This window comes from Danio rerio, chromosome 11, assembly GCF_049306965.1.
Source record: "Danio rerio strain Tuebingen ecotype United States chromosome 11, GRCz12tu, whole genome shotgun sequence".
In the NCBI taxonomy this organism is placed as follows: Eukaryota; Metazoa; Chordata; class Actinopteri; order Cypriniformes; family Danionidae; genus Danio; species Danio rerio.
The window spans coordinates 47,515,001-47,532,994 of record NC_133186.1 but is presented as its reverse complement, the minus strand read 5'-3'; the positions used below and the strand labels follow the sequence as shown (position 1 = coordinate 47,532,994).

The following is a 17,994-nucleotide window of genomic DNA, read 5'->3' as shown; positions in this document are numbered from 1 at the left end:
CTGTTCGACTTTCCGTAAAAAAACTACTTTTCCATGTTAAAAGTTCAAATTTTTGAGTTTTTGAGCTGTTCGACTTTCCGTAAAAAAACGACTTTCCATGTTAAAAGTTCAAATTTTTGAGTTTTTGAGCTGTTCGACTTTCCGTAAAAAAACGACTTTTCCATGTTAAAAGTTCAAATTTTTGAGCTGTTCGACTTTCCGTAAAAAAACGACTTTTCCATGTTAAAAGTTCAAATTTTTGAGCTGTTCGACTTTCCGTAAAAAAAACGACTTTCCATGTTAAAAGTTCAAATTTTTGAGTTTTTGAGCTGTTCGACTTTCCGTAAAAAAAACGACTTTTCCATGTTAAAAGTTCAAATTTTTGAGTTTTTGACCCGTTCGACTTTCCGTAAAAAAACGACTTTTCCATGTTAAAAGTTCAAATTTTTGAGTTTTTGAGCTGTTCGACTTTCCGTAAAAAAACGACTTTTCCATGTTAAAAGTTCAAATTTTTGAGTTTTTGAGCTGTTCGACTTTCCGTAAAAAAACGACTTTTCCATGTTAAAAGTTCAAATTTTTGAGCTGTTCGACTTTCCGTAAAAAAACGACTTTTCCATGTTAAAAGTTCAAATTTTTGAGTTTTTGAGCTGTTCGACTTTCCGTAAAAAAACGACTTTTCCATGTTAAAAGTTCAAATTTTTGAGCTGTTCGACTTTCCGTAAAAAAACGACTTTTCCATGTTAAAAGTTCAAATTTTTGAGTTTTTGAGCTGTTCGACTTTCCGTAAAAAAAACGACTTTCCATGTTAAAAGTTCAAATTTTTGAGCTGTTCGACTTTCCGTAAAAAAAACGACTTTCCATGTTAAAAGTTCAAATTTTTGAGTTTTTGASCCGTTCGACTTTCCGTAAAAAAAACGACTTTTCCATGTTAAAAGTTCAAATTTTTGAGTTTTTGAGCYGTTCGACTTTCCGTAAAAAAAACGACTTTTCCATGTTAAAAGTTCAAATTTTTGAGTTTTTGAGCTGTTCGACTTTCCGTAAAAAAAACGACTTTTCCATGTTAAAAGTTCAAATTTTTGAGTTTTTGAGCTGTTCGACTTTCCGTTAAAAAAACGACTTTCCATGTTAAAAGTTCAAATTTTTGAGTTTTTGACCCGTYCGACTTTCCGTAAAAAAACGACTTTCCATGTTAAAAGTTCAAATTTTTGAGTTTTTGAGCTGTTCGACTTTCCGTAAAAAAACGACTTTTCCATGTTAAAAGTTCAAATTTTTGAGCTGTTCGACTTTCCGTAAAAAAACGACTTTTCCATGTTAAAAGTTCAAATTTTTGAGTTTTTGAGCTGTTCGACTTTCCGTAAAAAAACGACTTTTCCATGTTAAAAGTTCAAATTTTTGAGTTTTTGAGCTGTTCGACTTTCCGTAAAAAAACGACTTTTCCATGTTAAAAGTTCAAATTTTTGAGCTGTTCGACTTTCCGTAAAAAAACGACTTTTCCATGTTAAAAGTTCAAATTTTTGAGTTTTTGAGCTGTTCGACTTTCCGTAAAAAAACGACTTTCCATGTTAAAAGTTCAAATTTTTGAGCTGTTCGACTTTCCGTAAAAAAAACGACTTTCCATGTTAAAAGTTCAAATTTTTGAGTTTTTGACCCGTTCGACTTTCCGTAAAAAAAACGACTTTTCCATGTTAAAAGTTCAAATTTTTGAGTTTTTGAGCCGTTCGACTTTCCGTAAAAAAAACGACTTTTCCATGTTAAAAGTTCAAATTTTTTGAGTTTTTGAGCTGTTCGACTTTCCGTAAAAAAAACGACTTTTCCATGTTAAAAGTTCAAATTTTTGAGTTTTTGAGCTGTTCGACTTTCCGTTAAAAAAACGACTTTCCATGTTAAAAGTTCAAATTTTTGAGTTTTTGACCCGTCCGACTTTCCGTAAAAAAACGACTTTCCATGTTAAAAGTTCAAATTTTTGAGTTTTTGAGCTGTTCGACTTTCCGTAAAAAAACGACTTTTCCATGTTAAAAGTTCAAATTTTTGAGCTGTTCGACTTTCCGTAAAAAAACGACTTTTCCATGTTAAAAGTTCAAATTTTTGAGTTTTTGAGCTGTTCGACTTTCCGTAAAAAAACGACTTTTCCATGTTAAAAGTTCAAATTTTTGAGTTTTTGAGCTGTTCGACTTTCCGTAAAAAAACGACTTTTCCATGTTAAAAGTTCAAATTTTTTGAGTTTTTGAGCTGTTCGACTTTCCGTAAAAAAAACGACTTTTCCATGTTAAAAGTTCAAATTTTTGAGTTTTTGAGCTGTTCGACTTTCCGTTAAAAAAACGACTTTCCATGTTAAAAGTTCAAATTTTTGAGTTTTTGACCCGTCCGACTTTCCGTAAAAAAACGACTTTCCATGTTAAAAGTTCAAATTTTTGAGTTTTTGAGCTGTTCGACTTTCCGTAAAAAAACGACTTTTCCATGTTAAAAGTTCAAATTTTTGAGCTGTTCGACTTTCCGTAAAAAAACGACTTTTCCATGTTAAAAGTTCAAATTTTTGAGTTTTTGAGCTGTTCGACTTTCCGTAAAAAAACGACTTTTCCATGTTAAAAGTTCAAATTTTTGAGTTTTTGAGCTGTTCGACTTTCCGTAAAAAAACGACTTTTCCATGTTAAAAGTTCAAATTTTTGAGTTTTTGAGCTGTTCGACTTTCCGTTAAAAAAAACGACTTTCCATGTTAAAAGTTCAAATTTTTGAGTTTTTGAGCTGTTCGACTTTCCGTAAAAAAACGACTTTTCCATGTTAAAAGTTCAAATTTTTGAGCTGTTCGACTTTCCGTAAAAAAACGACTTTTCCATGTTAAAAGTTCAAATTTTTGAGTTTTTGAGCTGTTCGACTTTCCGTAAAAAAAACGACTTTCCATGTTAAAAGTTCAAATTTTTGAGCTGTTCGACTTTCCGTAAAAAAAACGACTTTCCATGTTAAAAGTTCAAATTTTTGAGTTTTTGAGCTGTTCGACTTTCCGTAAAAAAAACGACTTTCCATGTTAAAAGTTCAAATTTTTGAGTTTTTGAGCCGTTCGACTTTCCGTAAAAAAAACGACTTTTCCATGTTAAAAGTTCAAATTTTTTGAGTTTTTGAGCTGTTCGACTTTCCGTAAAAAAAACGACTTTCCATGTTAAAAGTTCAAATTTTTGAGTTTTTGAGCTGTTCGACTTTCCGTAAAAAAACGACTTTTCCATGTTAAAAGTTCAAATTTTTGAGTTTTTGAGCTGTTCGACTTTCCGTTAAAAAAACGACTTTCCATGTTAAAAGTTCAAATTTTTGAGTTTTTGAGCTGTTCGACTTTCCGTAAAAAAACGACTTTTCCATGTTAAAAGTTCAAATTTTTGAGCTGTTCGACTTTCCGTAAAAAAAACGACTTTCCATGTTAAAAGTTCAAATTTTTGAGTTTTTGAGCTGTTCGACTTTCCGTAAAAAAAACGACTTTCCATGTTAAAAGTTCAAATTTTTGAGTTTTTGAGCCGTTCGACTTTCCGTAAAAAAAACGACTTTTCCATGTTAAAAGTTCAAATTTTTTGAGTTTTTGAGCTGTTCGACTTTCCGTAAAAAAAACGACTTTTCCATGTTAAAAGTTCAAATTTTTGAGTTTTTGAGCTGTTTGACTTTCCGTAAAAAAACGACTTTTCCATGTTAAAAGTTCAAATTTTTGAGTTTTTGAGCTGTTCGACTTTCCGTAAAAAAACGACTTTTCCATGATAAAAGTTCAAATTTTTGAGTTTTTGAGCTGTTCGACTTTCCGTTAAAAAAACGACTTTCCATGTTAAAAGTTCAAATTTTTGAATTTTTGAGCTGTTCGACTTTCCGTAAAAAAACGACTTTTCCATGTTAAAAGTTCAAATTTTTGAGCTGTTCGACTTTCCGTAAAAAAACGACTTTCCATGTTAAAAGTTCAAATTTTTGAGTTTTTGAGCTGTTCGACTTTCCGTAAAAAAAACGACTTTCCATGTTAAAAGTTCAAATTTTTGAGTTTGAGCCGTTCGACTTTCCGTAAAAAAAACGACTTTTCCATGTTAAAAGTTCAAATTTTTTGAGTTTTTGAGCTGTTCGACTTTCCGTAAAAAAAACGACTTTCCATGTTAAAAGTTCAAATTTTTGAGTTTTTGAGCTGTTCGACTTTCCGTAAAAAAACGACTTTTCCATGTTAAAAGTTCAAATTTTTGAGTTTTTGAGCTGTTCGACTTTCCGTAAAAAAAAACATATTTCCATGTTAAAAGTTCAAATTTTTGAGTTTTTGAGCTGTTCGAATTTCCGTAAAAAAAACATATTTCCATGTTAAAAGTTCAAATTTTTGAGTTTTTGACCCGTCCGACTTTCCGTAAAAAAAACGACTTTTCCATGATAAAAGTTCAAATTTTTGAGTTTTTGAGCTGTTCGACTTTCCGTAAAAAAAACGACTTTCCATGTTAAAAGTTCAAATTTTTGAGTTTGAGCCGTTCGACTTTCCGTAAAAAAAACGACTTTTCCATGTTAAAAGTTCAAATTTTTTGAGTTTTTGAGCTGTTCGACTTTCCGTAAAAAAAACGACTTTCCATGTTAAAAGTTCAAATTTTTGAGTTTTTGAGCTGTTCGACTTTCCGTAAAAAAACGACTTTTCCATGTTAAAAGTTCAAATTTTTGAGTTTTTGAGCTGTTCGACTTTCCGTAAAAAAAACGACTTTTCCATGTTAAAAGTTCAAATTTTTGAGTTTTTGAGCTGTTCGAATTTCCGTAAAAAAAAAACATATTTCCATGTTAAAAGTTCAAATTTTTGAGTTTTTGAGCCGTCCGACTTTCCGTAAAAAAACGACTTTTCCATGTTAAAAGTTCAAATTTTTGAGTTTTTGAGCCGTTCGACTTTCCGTAAAAAAAACGACTTTTCCATGTTAAAAGTTCAAATTTTTGAGCTGTTCGACTTTCCGTAAAAAAAACGACTTTCCATGTTAAAAGTTCAAATTTTTGAGTTTTTGAGCTGTTCGACTTTCCGTAAAAAAACGACTTTTCCATGTTAAAAGTTCAAATTTTTGAGTTTTTGAGCTGTTCGACTTTCCGTAAAAAAAAACATATTTCCATGTTAAAAGTTCAAATTTTTGAGTTTTTGAGCTGTTCGAATTTCCGTAAAAAAAACATATTTCCATGTTAAAAGTTCAAATTTTTGAGTTTTTGACCCGTCCGACTTTCCGTAAAAAAAACGACTTTTCCATGATAAAAGTTCAAATTTTTGAGTTTTTGAGCTGTTCGACTTTCCGTAAAAAAAACGACTTTCCATGTTAAAAGTTCAAATTTTTGAGTTTGAGCCGTTCGACTTTCCGTAAAAAAAACGACTTTTCCATGTTAAAAGTTCAAATTTTTTGAGTTTTTGAGCTGTTCGACTTTCCGTAAAAAAAACGACTTTCCATGTTAAAAGTTCAAATTTTTGAGTTTTTGAGCTGTTCGACTTTCCGTAAAAAAACGACTTTTCCATGTTAAAAGTTCAAATTTTTGAGTTTTTGAGCTGTTCGACTTTCCGTAAAAAAAACGACTTTTCCATGTTAAAAGTTCAAATTTTTGAGTTTTTGAGCTGTTCGAATTTCCGTAAAAAAAAAACATATTTCCATGTTAAAAGTTCAAATTTTTGAGTTTTTGACCCGTCCGACTTTCCGTAAAAAAAACGACTTTTCCATGATAAAAGTTCAAATTTTTGAGTTTTTGAGCTGTTCGACTTTCCGTAAAAAAACGACTTTTCCATGTTAAAAGTTCAAATTTTTGAGCTGTTCGACTTTCCGTAAAAAAAAACATATTTCCATGTTAAAAGTTCAAATTTTTGAGTTTTTGAGCTGTTCGACTTTCCGTAAAAAAAAACATATTTCCATGTTAAAAGTTCAAATTTTTGAGTTTTTGAGCTGTTCGAATTTCCGTAAAAAAAACATATTTCCATGTTAAAAGTTCAAATTTTTGAGTTTTTGACCCGTCCGACTTTCCGTAAAAAAAACGACTTTTCCATGATAAAAGTTCAAATTTTTGAGTTTTTGAGCTGTTCGACTTTCCGTAAAAAAAACGACTTTCCATAAAAAAAACGACTTTCCATGTTAAAAGTTCAAATTTTTGAGCTGTTCGACTTTCCGTAAAAAAAACGACTTTCCATGTTAAAAGTTCAAATTTTTGAGTTTTTGAGCTGTTCGACTTTCCGTAAAAAAAAACGACTTTTCCATGTTAAAAGTAAAAAAAAAAAATCGGGTCAAAAACTTTATGAACTTTTGGAAAAGTTTATGGCTAAAAATTGGTGCATATTGTAAACATAAACCACATTATTCATGTAGTTTTATGCAAACACACACAAAAACCCTAATATGAGTACGACTTTGAGTTTATCAACGTTGCAAACTGCGCAACAAATGTAAGAATGAAGTTACGGAATGTGTTAAAGTAACGCAAGATTGTAGTGGGTTTCTTTAAAAGTAACTTTCCTGCAATTCTCACATCCACATCAGAGGAAAACGGTTTGATGACAAAATGCCGAAACACAGCAGTGATTAGCACCGTTTATTAAAGTGTGCAACGAAAGAAAACCAGTGAGCAATGAAGGCAGCGCTGCCATAAAAACATCATAAATAAAAGCACTAAATAAAGGTCAATACAAATGGGATGGAGCTCCGCGTGTCGGCGTTTTCTTCTTGGAGACGCGGCAGATTTTTGGCACCAGTTTCCACTTTTCTTCAGTGGATGGAGATAACCGCTTCCTGTCAGCTGACCTCTGCTGCATCCTGCACACACACACATGTTTTTGCAGTGATTAATACTCGATACCATGATGAAAGCTTCAGGAATGGTCTTGATATGGACCTGTAGTGCCAAATAAGTTTACACACATCACCTTTACATAACTGCTTTACCACAAAACTCTAATCTAATCAGAAAAGACTGTATATCGATGTAAATCCATATTTTACCACCGTTGTTTGTTGTTATGTGAGAAGAGTAAAATATTAAAACACATTTACTGTCCCTCTACAGCCTGTGGGAGCGTTTATGATACTCATAAAGCATAATATTACAGTCTAAACAAAGCATTAATGAAAAACTAAATCATACAAAAGCCTCAAATGTAGATTCCACATGTGGTGCTTGGACAGATATAGCTCAGCAACATTTATTTATTCATTTACATTAGGTAAACTCAGAGTGGTAGAGCATTACTTTGCTACAGCAATCCACACGTAAACACTTTTAAATGCTTTTTAGCGGATAAATTCAGCTCAAATATCACCAAATGATCTTTAAAAGCACCGTCTACATCATCTAAGATTACTAAATGCTTGTGTAGTCGTCATTACACTGACTTTATTTAAATGAATTGTTAATAAATGAACCTTTTCTGTGAAGAGTTCATGAACAAAAGCAATAAAGTACTCTTGTTTAATGTCAGGCCAGATTAATGTCTAAATGTTGTGTGAATAAATCAGCTGTTACGCAGATTGCAGTGCTCGTGATGTCAGCACTGTGCATGTTGATCATCAGGATATGCTGATTATTGAATATGAGATATACAGATATATATATGGAGACTCACCGGAGCAGTTTCTTGCGCTCCAGGGCTTTTCTGGTGGCGTCAGACAGAGACAGCTTCCCTTTAGGCTGAAACACAGATAATCCCCATGACTGAACACAAACACACAATTCAACAAAAGACAAAAACTCTCCAGAATTAATCTATGCCCACCTATAATTATAGAAATATATATATATCTATTATAGCTGGGCATAGATTCATTTCTTCACTCTAGATTAATCTTTGAGTCTTTCTCCAGCCAGGTGGCGCATTAGAGCAGGGGCTCATCTCCTGTTTCAGAAATGCATCACAAACTGCTTGAGAAACTGATAATTGGTGATGAAAATAAATGATGTTCAATAAGATGTGCTGGTGTGCGTATCCTAATATAACTCATGTTTACATTTATAAACTGCATGACACCGCGTGGCGCGGCACATCCAGCCGGTGACCCCCTTTATGATGGTCTTGCTGTGGACATTTTGCATCCTTGTTGGAACTCACACAGCTAACGGGCAAAGAGTAATGTTAATCTGGCAAACTGAACGCATTCTGTACTGTTCAGGAGACCTGGATTAACACTGCTCTACAGCCAATCAGGACACAGAACACAGAGAACTGCAAAAAAGCGTCAAATTACAGTAAAAACCACGGTGAAAGATGAAGCGCGATGGTGAAAAATTAGATTATTTAAATCTGCTTGATGATTTGGAAACTGAAAGCAGCGCCGTCGATTGGTGTTTCTGCGTAAGATACACCTTTGTGAATGTTTTATTTGACATGTAAAGTCTTTAATCTGCTTTTAGTCATTTTATTTTATTTAAAGCAGCACTCAGACATGAATTTCCCCTCAGAAGTGTGGCATGAGAGCGGTGCATGTGCTGGATAACGGCTGTTTTTGCTGTGCACGATCAACTCCTGATCCTTTGCATGAAGCTTTTAATCAAAAGACACGTCATTTAAATTACTTTCGATGTGCTAAAATATTTGTTAAACGAATGTAATTTTAAAGAAGCATATATACATGTTAAAACTGTAAAACAGAATGAAGTGCACGGTCTAATCTGAAATAAAGGAAATTTGTTATTTTTTTATTATTTAATACATGAAATAATTTAGAATTTGTATAAATTGAGTTTAATTGATGTAAAACTTTTAATTACATTTTCTTTTCTTGTAAATAATAAAAGTTGCATCAGATTGATGAAAACGACGTCAATACCAGCTTGAACAGGGCCACAATGGGCTTTTTTCTTCATTAAAACAGTATAATACAGCCTCTTCTGTCTATGACTGGCAAACGGTTCTGCTGAATCTCCACAAATAGTTGGTCAACTAATAAAACAGTTTAGTGATGTTAGTAATGCATAGAAAAACACAAAGCAGAACTCTCCTGAGCTCATCAACCCACTCATGACAGACACTTTGTGGTGGCTTTTAAGGTGGTAATGAGGTTTGTTGTGTTATCTTGGGAAGTTTGGACTGAACAGGAGCAAAGGCAACCTGACCAACACTGCATTCCTCCAATAAACACTTGCAGTCTAGACACAGCCACCGCATGCTTGTGATCAGTTCATAAACTCCGGCCATTAAAATTACAGCTTGATGTTTATACTGTAAAATGGCGACGGTATTTAATTATTGATCGTGGGCTACAGATATCGTTACCGTGATCATAATACCATTCATCGTGCAGCTCACTTTAAAGGCAATGAAAGAACTCATCGTCACTATAAAACCCCATTCCAGCCTACAGACAAGAGGAAACACCAAATGGCATTCATCTGAACTCTGGAGTTCTGGATCATCAAATCAGCATGTCAGAGTGGTTTCTGAAGGATCATGTGACTGAAGAAACAATGCTAAAGTTCAGAGGAAGAAACGAGATTTGAACATATATTGACAGAGAAATCCCTCATTTAAGAGTTGAACTCTGTCAGATCTGTGCAGTCTTTGCTGTACTTCACAGGTTTGCTGAACAGAAGAAGAGTCACACTGTGTGTGTGTGTGTGTGTGTGTGTGTGTGTGTGTGACTAATATCACAGTAGTTCATGTAGAAGACAGACGCAGTAGATGCAGCGCTCACGTGCGTGTGTGTTCTGCGCTCTCGCCTCAGCTCTCGGTCCTGTCGGATCATCTGCATCTGTTCACAAGAGCTGGAGATGAACATCAGCTGGTGGAGCTCCAGACGAGCAGAACGCAGCTACACACACACACACACACACAGAGAGAGAGAGAGAGAGAGAGAGAGAGAGAGAGAGGGGCACCATCAACGTGTGTATGTGCATGCGTGTGGGTTCTTACATGTGTGTGCTTGATGTGTGTGTGTGTGTGTGTGTGTGTGTGTGTGGTCTCTGACCTGCAGTGTGATGCGCTCTTGCAGCATCACATCATTCCTGCAGCTGACAGACGACTGGAACGACTGCAGGAACATCTGTGTGTCCTGAAACACAACAACACACACATCAACATCTGTGCACACATACACAACACAACACAACATGCAGCACAGGCTGTGAATAACAGCTAATAAAGTTAATAACAAAGTAAATCATCTTCAGTTAGTTGCACAGAGTGATTGTCTGAGTATGATTGACATGTGTGTGTTTCCTCAGCCATGACATGATCTGCACTCGCCAGTTTAGTCGTCAGTGCTGATTAATCTAATGTCTCTGCACTAATACATCACTGTAGAGCGTTATATCAAATAAAAGTGTCAAATAAAGATGAAGACAAAATCAAGCATCATCATCATCTGTGTTTGAGCATCAGTGGAGTGATGATGATGTGTGAAGAGCAGCAGCAGATCCACCTTGATGGTCCTGATGATGTGAGAGACGCGTTCAGTGCGCAGGAGACGACGAGTCAGAAAACCCTTCACCACTGCAGCCAGACACAACACCTGCGCGCACACACACACACACACACACACACACACACACACACACACACACACACACATACACACTCGTCATTAATAACACACACATCACCACTGCGGCCAGTAGAGGGAGACACAACATCTGCATATATTCACACGGAAAACAAAACCTCATGGCCACAACCCACACACACACACACACACACACATTTAATAACAAACACACAACAATTAATAACACACACACACACACACAGACTAATAACACACATATACTTCACTGCTGTTGCCAGTAGAGGGAGACACAACACATGCACACACACACAGACATTTAATAACAGACACACACACACGCACACACAGGATAAATAACACACACATGCACACACACTTCACCTTTGCAGCCAGCAGAGGGAGCCACAACATCTGTACATGCACACAGCCAGACAGACACACACACACACACACACACACAAATTTGTGCACATCTGTGAATGTTGCTCATCGTGTGAGTGTGTGAGACTGATTGTTACCATCTGTGAGCTCAGTGTGTGTTGTTCATCAGGTGTGTGCAATTAATCAGGTGTGTGTGTGTTACATGCACGTCTATGAGCTCAGTGTGTGTGTGTGTGTGTGTGTGTGTGTTGTTCATCAGGTGTGTGCTATTTATCAGGTGAGTGTGTGCTGTTCATCAGGTGTGTGTGTGTGTGTGTGTGTGTTACCTGGGCGTCTGTGAGCTCAGTGTGTGTGCAGACAGATGAGGCGAGGATGGAGGTCGGCGTGTCCTCCAGACGTGAGGCTGCACTGGGACACGGGAAGGACACACTCCGCAGAAACTGGTACCGCTCCGCTAGAGACTGACACACACACACACACACACACACACACACACACACACACACACACACACACACACACACACACACACACACACACACACACACACACACACACACACACACACACACACACACACACACACACACACACACACACACACACACACACACACACACACACACACACACACACATAAATCCAGCAGAAATAATAGAATCAGCTCAGCTAAAACAGGTTTATCTTAGATGGAAACACAGAGCAGAGCAGACAGATTCAGCACAGTCTTCTAGATGTGGAAATAAAGCTCTGCTCTACAAGACGACTCTGATCTGATGAACAGTCAAAACACAAAACACAGCAACAATTAAGAACTGTCTTATATTCAAACAGCTCTTATATATTTTAAAGAGAGAGAGAGAGAGAGGGTTAAATAAAAGGTCACATGAAGGTGAAGAGATCTGCTTATATTTATATAAATGTTCATTCATTTTCTTTCAGCGTAGTCTCTTTATTCATCAGGAGTCGCCACAGCGGAATGAATCACCAACTATTCCAGTATGTTTTACACAGTGCATGCCCTTCCATTTTTAAGCATGAGGCCGAGGCTCTTTCACACTTTTAAAAGCATAAATGAATCTACGACACTTTAATAAATCGAGAACACCATCACATGCTGCAAACGCCACATCACATGACTTTACTGATTTCAATGTCAAAATGAGCTCTGCAGAGGACTGAGAGTGTTAAACTGATATATCAGAAATGGTTTCTATTTCTCACAGCTGAACAACAGAAAACTGAGAATGTTCAGGTTCAGCTCATGTGCTGTATTCAGTGTTAAATGCTGATGATGTGAGTCTGACAGGACATTTATCAGCACACTACTGACAGCAGCAGCAGACAGTTCAGCTCAGATCTGGAGAATACAATAAAGCGTCTGACACTGAACTTCAGAACTGCAAACCAACACATATCAGTGATCCAGCATCTACATTTAATCATGTTAAGAGCTTTAATCTGTGTTCATTAGAGTATAAAGCTCAGTGTTGTGCTGGAGTGCAGTGAGTGCTCTATTCTGTGTTTCTGAATGTCTGTGTTTACATTTCTGTCCTGTTTCTCCTGCTGCAAACAGCCAAATTGCTCATCACTGTGTATCTCATCATGTAGCGTGTTGTTAGGACACGGGGTTACAATGTGACCTGCTCACCTAATGTTCACACTCCTGATATTTATATTATCAGCTAATTAATCACCTCATGTGGAACTCTGAATCTGCGTCTCACTACAGAGTCTGCTACTGTCCACCAGAGGGCGCATTTCAGTCACAGACGCATGCTTTGAGAGTCTTCCTGACTGAATGAATGATATGCGCTGTTTTCCACCATCTGGCAACCCGCAGTGCTGAAATGCAATTGGCTGAACTGGCATTGGGCGGGTTAAAGAGACCACAACAAAGACAGCCGGTCCGGCACGTAACACACATGACCACAGCAGAATATCTGACTTCAGCATTGAGTCTCAGATAAACAAGCATGTTCACTGAGCATGTTTCTGAATATCTGCACAGATGATAATCAGAATCTTCATATCAGCGAATGACTGAATTCTCTCAGTGAACACACACACACACACACACACACACAGGCTCATGTAAAACAGTGTGTGTTCATTAAAGCCTCAAGAGCGCATACATTACACACAGTAATTAATGACTTCGGGACACCGGCGGCTACAGGACCTGAAGGAGACACTCGTGAGGACGCTCTCTACAGTAGCCAGCAATGAAATAATATTCATATTTATTTCTGCCGAGTCCAAGGAGAGTCTGACCGGAGAATAAATCATTACTGACCCCGACCAATCACTATCTTTAATCAGGGATATATTTAAAGGGACAGCTCCCCCGAAATTACAATTCTGCCATCATTTACTCTCTGCTTGCTTGTTCCAAACCTGTCTGAGTTTCTTTTTCATGTTGAACACTAAAGTAGATATTATGAAGAATGCAGAAAACCAGTGACTTTCATAGTATGTTTATTTGTTAATTGAGTATTCAAATTTATTAAAAAAATAAAATAAATAAATAAATACCAGGGTAAAAAATATGCATGTAGTGTGTGTGTGTGTGTGTGTTTCGGAAGAGCACAAATGAAGCTACAAGTGGGCGGGGCAAACCATAGCTAATTTGTCCATGCATCAATCAGGGGTAACCGAAAATGGACAAAGAGGCGGGGCATGGGCAGAGCTAGAGAATTCAAGTTCTAAATAAAACTATAAATAATCAATAAATGATCTAAAATAAAACAAATACATTTATACTGTAGATAACATGACGTAAGAATTTCACTCACTAAGAAAATAGAAGTCAGACTTGAATAGTTTGAGCACAGTTACGAGCACAGCATGCCATTTCATCTGATAATTGTAAGATATAATCTCAAATGGCAGTAGACTGTGTAAAGCCACATAAAACAAAACCACAAATATGATAAATACAGCAAGTTCAGCAGCTACAATCAACCAGAATCAGCTGAGGTGATGTGACGAGAGCAGGAGAGACCAGGCTGTCACACGAATTAAATTTAAAGCTCTATATAAATTAAACAGGTGAGTTCATTCATTTTCTTGTTGGCTTAATCCCTTTATTAATCAGGGTTGCCACAGCAGTATGAACCGCCAACTTATTACGCAGCGGATGCCCTTCCAGCCACAACCCATCTCTGGGAATAAACAAGTGAGTTACAAATCCAAATTGACCCCAGATAGTTGACGTAGGGTAATATTAGCTATATACACCCAAATCTGTTATTGAACCAGGATGTAAAACATTTTAACATTGAACTCAATGGAAGAGTGCTCAGTTTTGATGCCAGCCCCCAGTGGCCAGTTGATGAATTGCAGTTTCAATAATTCCTCTATTAGCTTCACAAGGCAGAGTGAAGGGTTGCTGCTTGTACCCTCTTGTGGGCACTGCAGGTAATACAGCACTTTTTTCTGTAATATTAATTACTGCCTTTGTAATTTTAACATAATTCCAGCTTTGTATATATTAAAAAGAAATTAAAATTTGAGTTTTCAGCCATATTGACAACCTTTGTAAGTACTTCAGGGTGAATAAGCTTTTATTTTTATGGGAACTATCCACATTTCCACTTTTAAAGGAACAGTTCACCAAAACACTAATTTGCTCATTTATTTATGTGCTTCCAAACTACTTTGCACTAATTAAACGGTACATTGATGCTCACCTGCAGTAGTTCCTGCTGCTGTCTGCGCTCTTCCTCCATCAGAAATGTGACGTGATCCTCCTGCATCTGCAGAACTGCTGAATAGAAGAGAGTGTTTCATCACTGAACATCACATACAGCTGCATGTCTTCAGTTCCGTCAGTGATCCACATCAGAACCAAACAGATTATCAAAAGAAAACATCTCGTGTGGAGTTTGATTTTAGAGTCAGCTGTTGATTGGAAGCTGTAAAGTGGGTGTGGCTTTTGAGGGGCGGAGTATGCAAGTCTAAATGCTTAAATAATTTTGATGTCATCAATTAATTTCATTGACTGCTGGATTCTGATTGGCTGATGGTCACTCTCAGGTGTTAGAATATTGTCAGATAAAGGTACAGCTAAAGTAGTTCCGGCAGGTTTAGAGCGCATTACAGCTCTATATCACTCCGCTGAATGATCAGAGTTATTACACAGCTACAACAGTCAGACATCACATCAGAACACATCAGTAGGCTGTAATATTTCAGTGATCATCATATGGCACTGCTGTACCTGTGCTCGGGCTGCAGTGCGTCTCCTCATTCATCAGCAGCCTCCGCTTGACCCGGGACACGCCCTCGTGACCTCCGACCTCAGGGGTCAGCTGACTCCACAAGCTGGAGGGGGCGTCGACATCATAAGATGAGCCAATCAGAGAGCTCCCTTCACCATCAGCATGTGTTCTCTGATTACTGTTATCGGTGAGGACGCCCACAGGCGAGGTCTGCTTCTCAATCCCACAATCCTCTGCGATGACCTCCTGCTGGACTGCTCCACCGAACGTGACGATTCGTTTGACGCAGTTATAAGCCAGGCTGTCTGATTGGTCGGCGTGTGAGAGCGTGAGTGTGGACTCCAGGTCTGAGATCAGTGTTTTGAGGCTGGACAGGTTGAGCTCCAGCTGTGTGATCTGCTGTGTCTGCATTAATCCTCCATCATTCACTGATCTCAGATCAGATGTGCTCAAAGCTTTCTGAACGCGAGCAGAAGCCCCGCCTCCTTTCTTACAGCGCACCGGGCTCGAGCAGAACTGCGGCGTGGGGATATTTGCATACTTATCATCCACTGCTAAGTGCGATCTGGACACACTGAGCGGCTTCATTCTGGAGCCATACAGAGGTTTAGCTGGAACAGGAAGTGCAGTAAACACAGCGCTGATGTCTTCATGATTAGCGGTGTGTGTGTTGGTTTGGTTGAAGACGTCTGTGTGTATAAGATCTGCTTTCTCCTTCTTCTTCTCTCTGACTTTCCTGAGCTCCGTCTTCCAGATGTGTTTGGGAAGCTCCTCGTTCTCTTTGTCTGACAGGCTGTGCTCGTCTGCGGACGGCTTCAGCGCTTTAGCTTGCGTGCGCAGGAGACGCTGCCGCCGCCGGTACTCCTGGGATTTCTTCAGGAGGTTTTGAAGACTCATGCGATACGGGCCTTCATCAGCGTCTGTCAGGTCATCGGCCATTTTTAGTGGTGAAACCTCATCAGCTTCCGCTTCTAGGATTGCTCCATCTACTGGAGCGTGGCTGATGATGTCACTTCCTGTGGCAGTCAGCTGGGAGCGAACAGCGGCTGCCTCCATCCAGCTGAGGTCTGTGTTGTCATTGGTTACGTACCCTGATGACATCATCGCCGTCTGGCTGTCAAGCGCATCATGTGACCTGTCGTTCTTGTGACCGACGCCCTCAAACAGGACCGTGATCTGGGTGCTGTCCAGTGATTGGTCCTCTGGAGAAGCTCGCAGCTGATTGGCTGATCGGTCATCATGAGCTGTTGACGTCAGAGGGTGACATGTGAGCAGAGCGGGAGGAGCTGAGGTGATGATGTCACTGTCTGTGATGGTGGTGTTCTGTTCAGCATGGCTGATGCTCACGTCTGCAAACTGAAAACACACAGAAACAGGAGACGTGACGACCAAATGGATATACTCATATTCACTCAATCATTTTATTTTCAGTTTAGTCTCTATTAAAGGGGTCACCACAGCGGAATAAACCGCCAACTATTCAAGCATATGTTTTACACAGTGGATGCCCTTCCAGCTGCAACCCAGGACTGGGAAACACCCATACACTCTCATTCACACACACACTCATACACTACAGTCAGTGTAGTTGATCAGTTCCCCTATAGCGCATGTGTTTGGACTGTGGGGGAAACCGGAGCACCCGGAGGAAACCCACACCAACACGGGGAGAACATGCAAACTCCACACAGAAACACACACTGACCCAGCCCAGACTTAAACCAGAGACCTTCTTGCTGGTTATACAGGTAACAAGGTTATGCAATGTGCTGTTCATTGCAGAGCTACACTAATAAACAAAGATGACAAAGCCCTGCAAGTTCTGACAGAGATCAAGCCTCAGTCAGGTTGAGGAAATCGTAATGCATGATGAAGGCTGCAAGCGAACTCACGCTGGACTGAGACTCTTCCTCTCCCCTCTTCCTCCTCTTCATCGTCATCAGACTGACTGCTGTGTCTCTCAATGTCCTCATCTCGACTCTCTGCTGCTCATTCAGCTGGTCAACACAACACACACACATCAGCGTACACACACACACACATCTACACTATCGCAACACTTTACAGCAGTAAGGTTTTTAATGTGTTGAGCCTCTTGTTATTATACACTGCACTGCCTATCGAATGGTGTAGTGTATAATGTTAATTTATTTGTATTGTTTTACTGACTTTTTGAGCTTTCTATTCATAAAAAAATCCTGAAACAATTACTCCGCTGTTAATAAATTTTTAATATAATAAAATGTTTACAAAAATAATTAAAAAAAGACTGATCATCAAATTAACAATAAAATAATTTCTGAAGGACCATATGACTGGAGAAATTATGCTAAAACTCATCAGTTTAGCTGTGCCTTTACTGAATGAGCACTGTGCTACATCAGACAGATCCCACCATGGCTTTCATTCCTTTATAACCAGCCTTAACACATTTTTATAATAATAATCATGATACGTTTTATTTATATAGCGCCTTTCCAGAGCCTAAAATGTTTTTATCTGTTAGTAATAATTTTTATTTTCTTGTATCTTTTATTCTTGTTCATCTAAAGCACTTTGAATTACCATTGTGTATGAAATGTGCTATATAAACATGTCTAAAAATTCAGCTTTGAAATCCCCGAAATAAATTACATTTTAATATAAATTTACATAGAAAAATGATATTTTAAATAGTAAAAATATTCAACATTTTTACTGATTTTGCTGTACTTTAGTTCAAGCAAATGCAGGCTTTTTGAGCCTTAAAATTCATTACAAACATTAAAAATCCAACTGTTGACATAAAAGTGTGTGTATGAGTTTATATAAATATAATGATTTTCTTACCACAGGAGGAAGAATACAAGCTCCATGAAACACAATCAGAGATGACGTAGTTAAAGGTGTGTGTGGCTCATCTTCAGCCTCATCATCATTATTACTATTATAACATCTCTGTATGAAGTCTTCATAACTCTCCATAACTCTAA

At 37.8% G+C, this 17,994-nt stretch overlaps 1 protein-coding gene across 1 annotated transcript in view; it reads right to left on the bottom strand.

Moving 5' to 3' along the window:
- Window positions 1-6,501: 6,501 nt before the first annotated feature.
- cp110 (centriolar coiled-coil protein 110) overlaps window positions 6,502-17,994 on the bottom strand; it is a 12,196-nt gene continuing 703 nt past the window's right edge. The window contains exons 2-11 of the mRNA XM_002663843.7: window positions 17,852-17,990; window positions 16,915-17,019; window positions 15,022-16,378; window positions 14,492-14,568; window positions 11,126-11,260; window positions 10,335-10,424; window positions 9,882-9,965; window positions 9,609-9,725; window positions 7,544-7,608; window positions 6,502-6,737 (exon numbers count right to left, since the gene is read on the bottom strand). Coding sequence (XP_002663889.4) covers window positions 6,605-6,737; window positions 7,544-7,608; window positions 9,609-9,725; window positions 9,882-9,965; window positions 10,335-10,424; window positions 11,126-11,260; window positions 14,492-14,568; window positions 15,022-16,378; window positions 16,915-17,019; window positions 17,852-17,986 — 2,298 coding nt within the window. The 5' untranslated portion in view covers window positions 17,987-17,990 and the 3' untranslated portion in view covers window positions 6,502-6,604. The remainder of the gene's footprint in view (window positions 6,738-7,543; window positions 7,609-9,608; window positions 9,726-9,881; window positions 9,966-10,334; window positions 10,425-11,125; window positions 11,261-14,491; window positions 14,569-15,021; window positions 16,379-16,914; window positions 17,020-17,851; window positions 17,991-17,994) is intronic.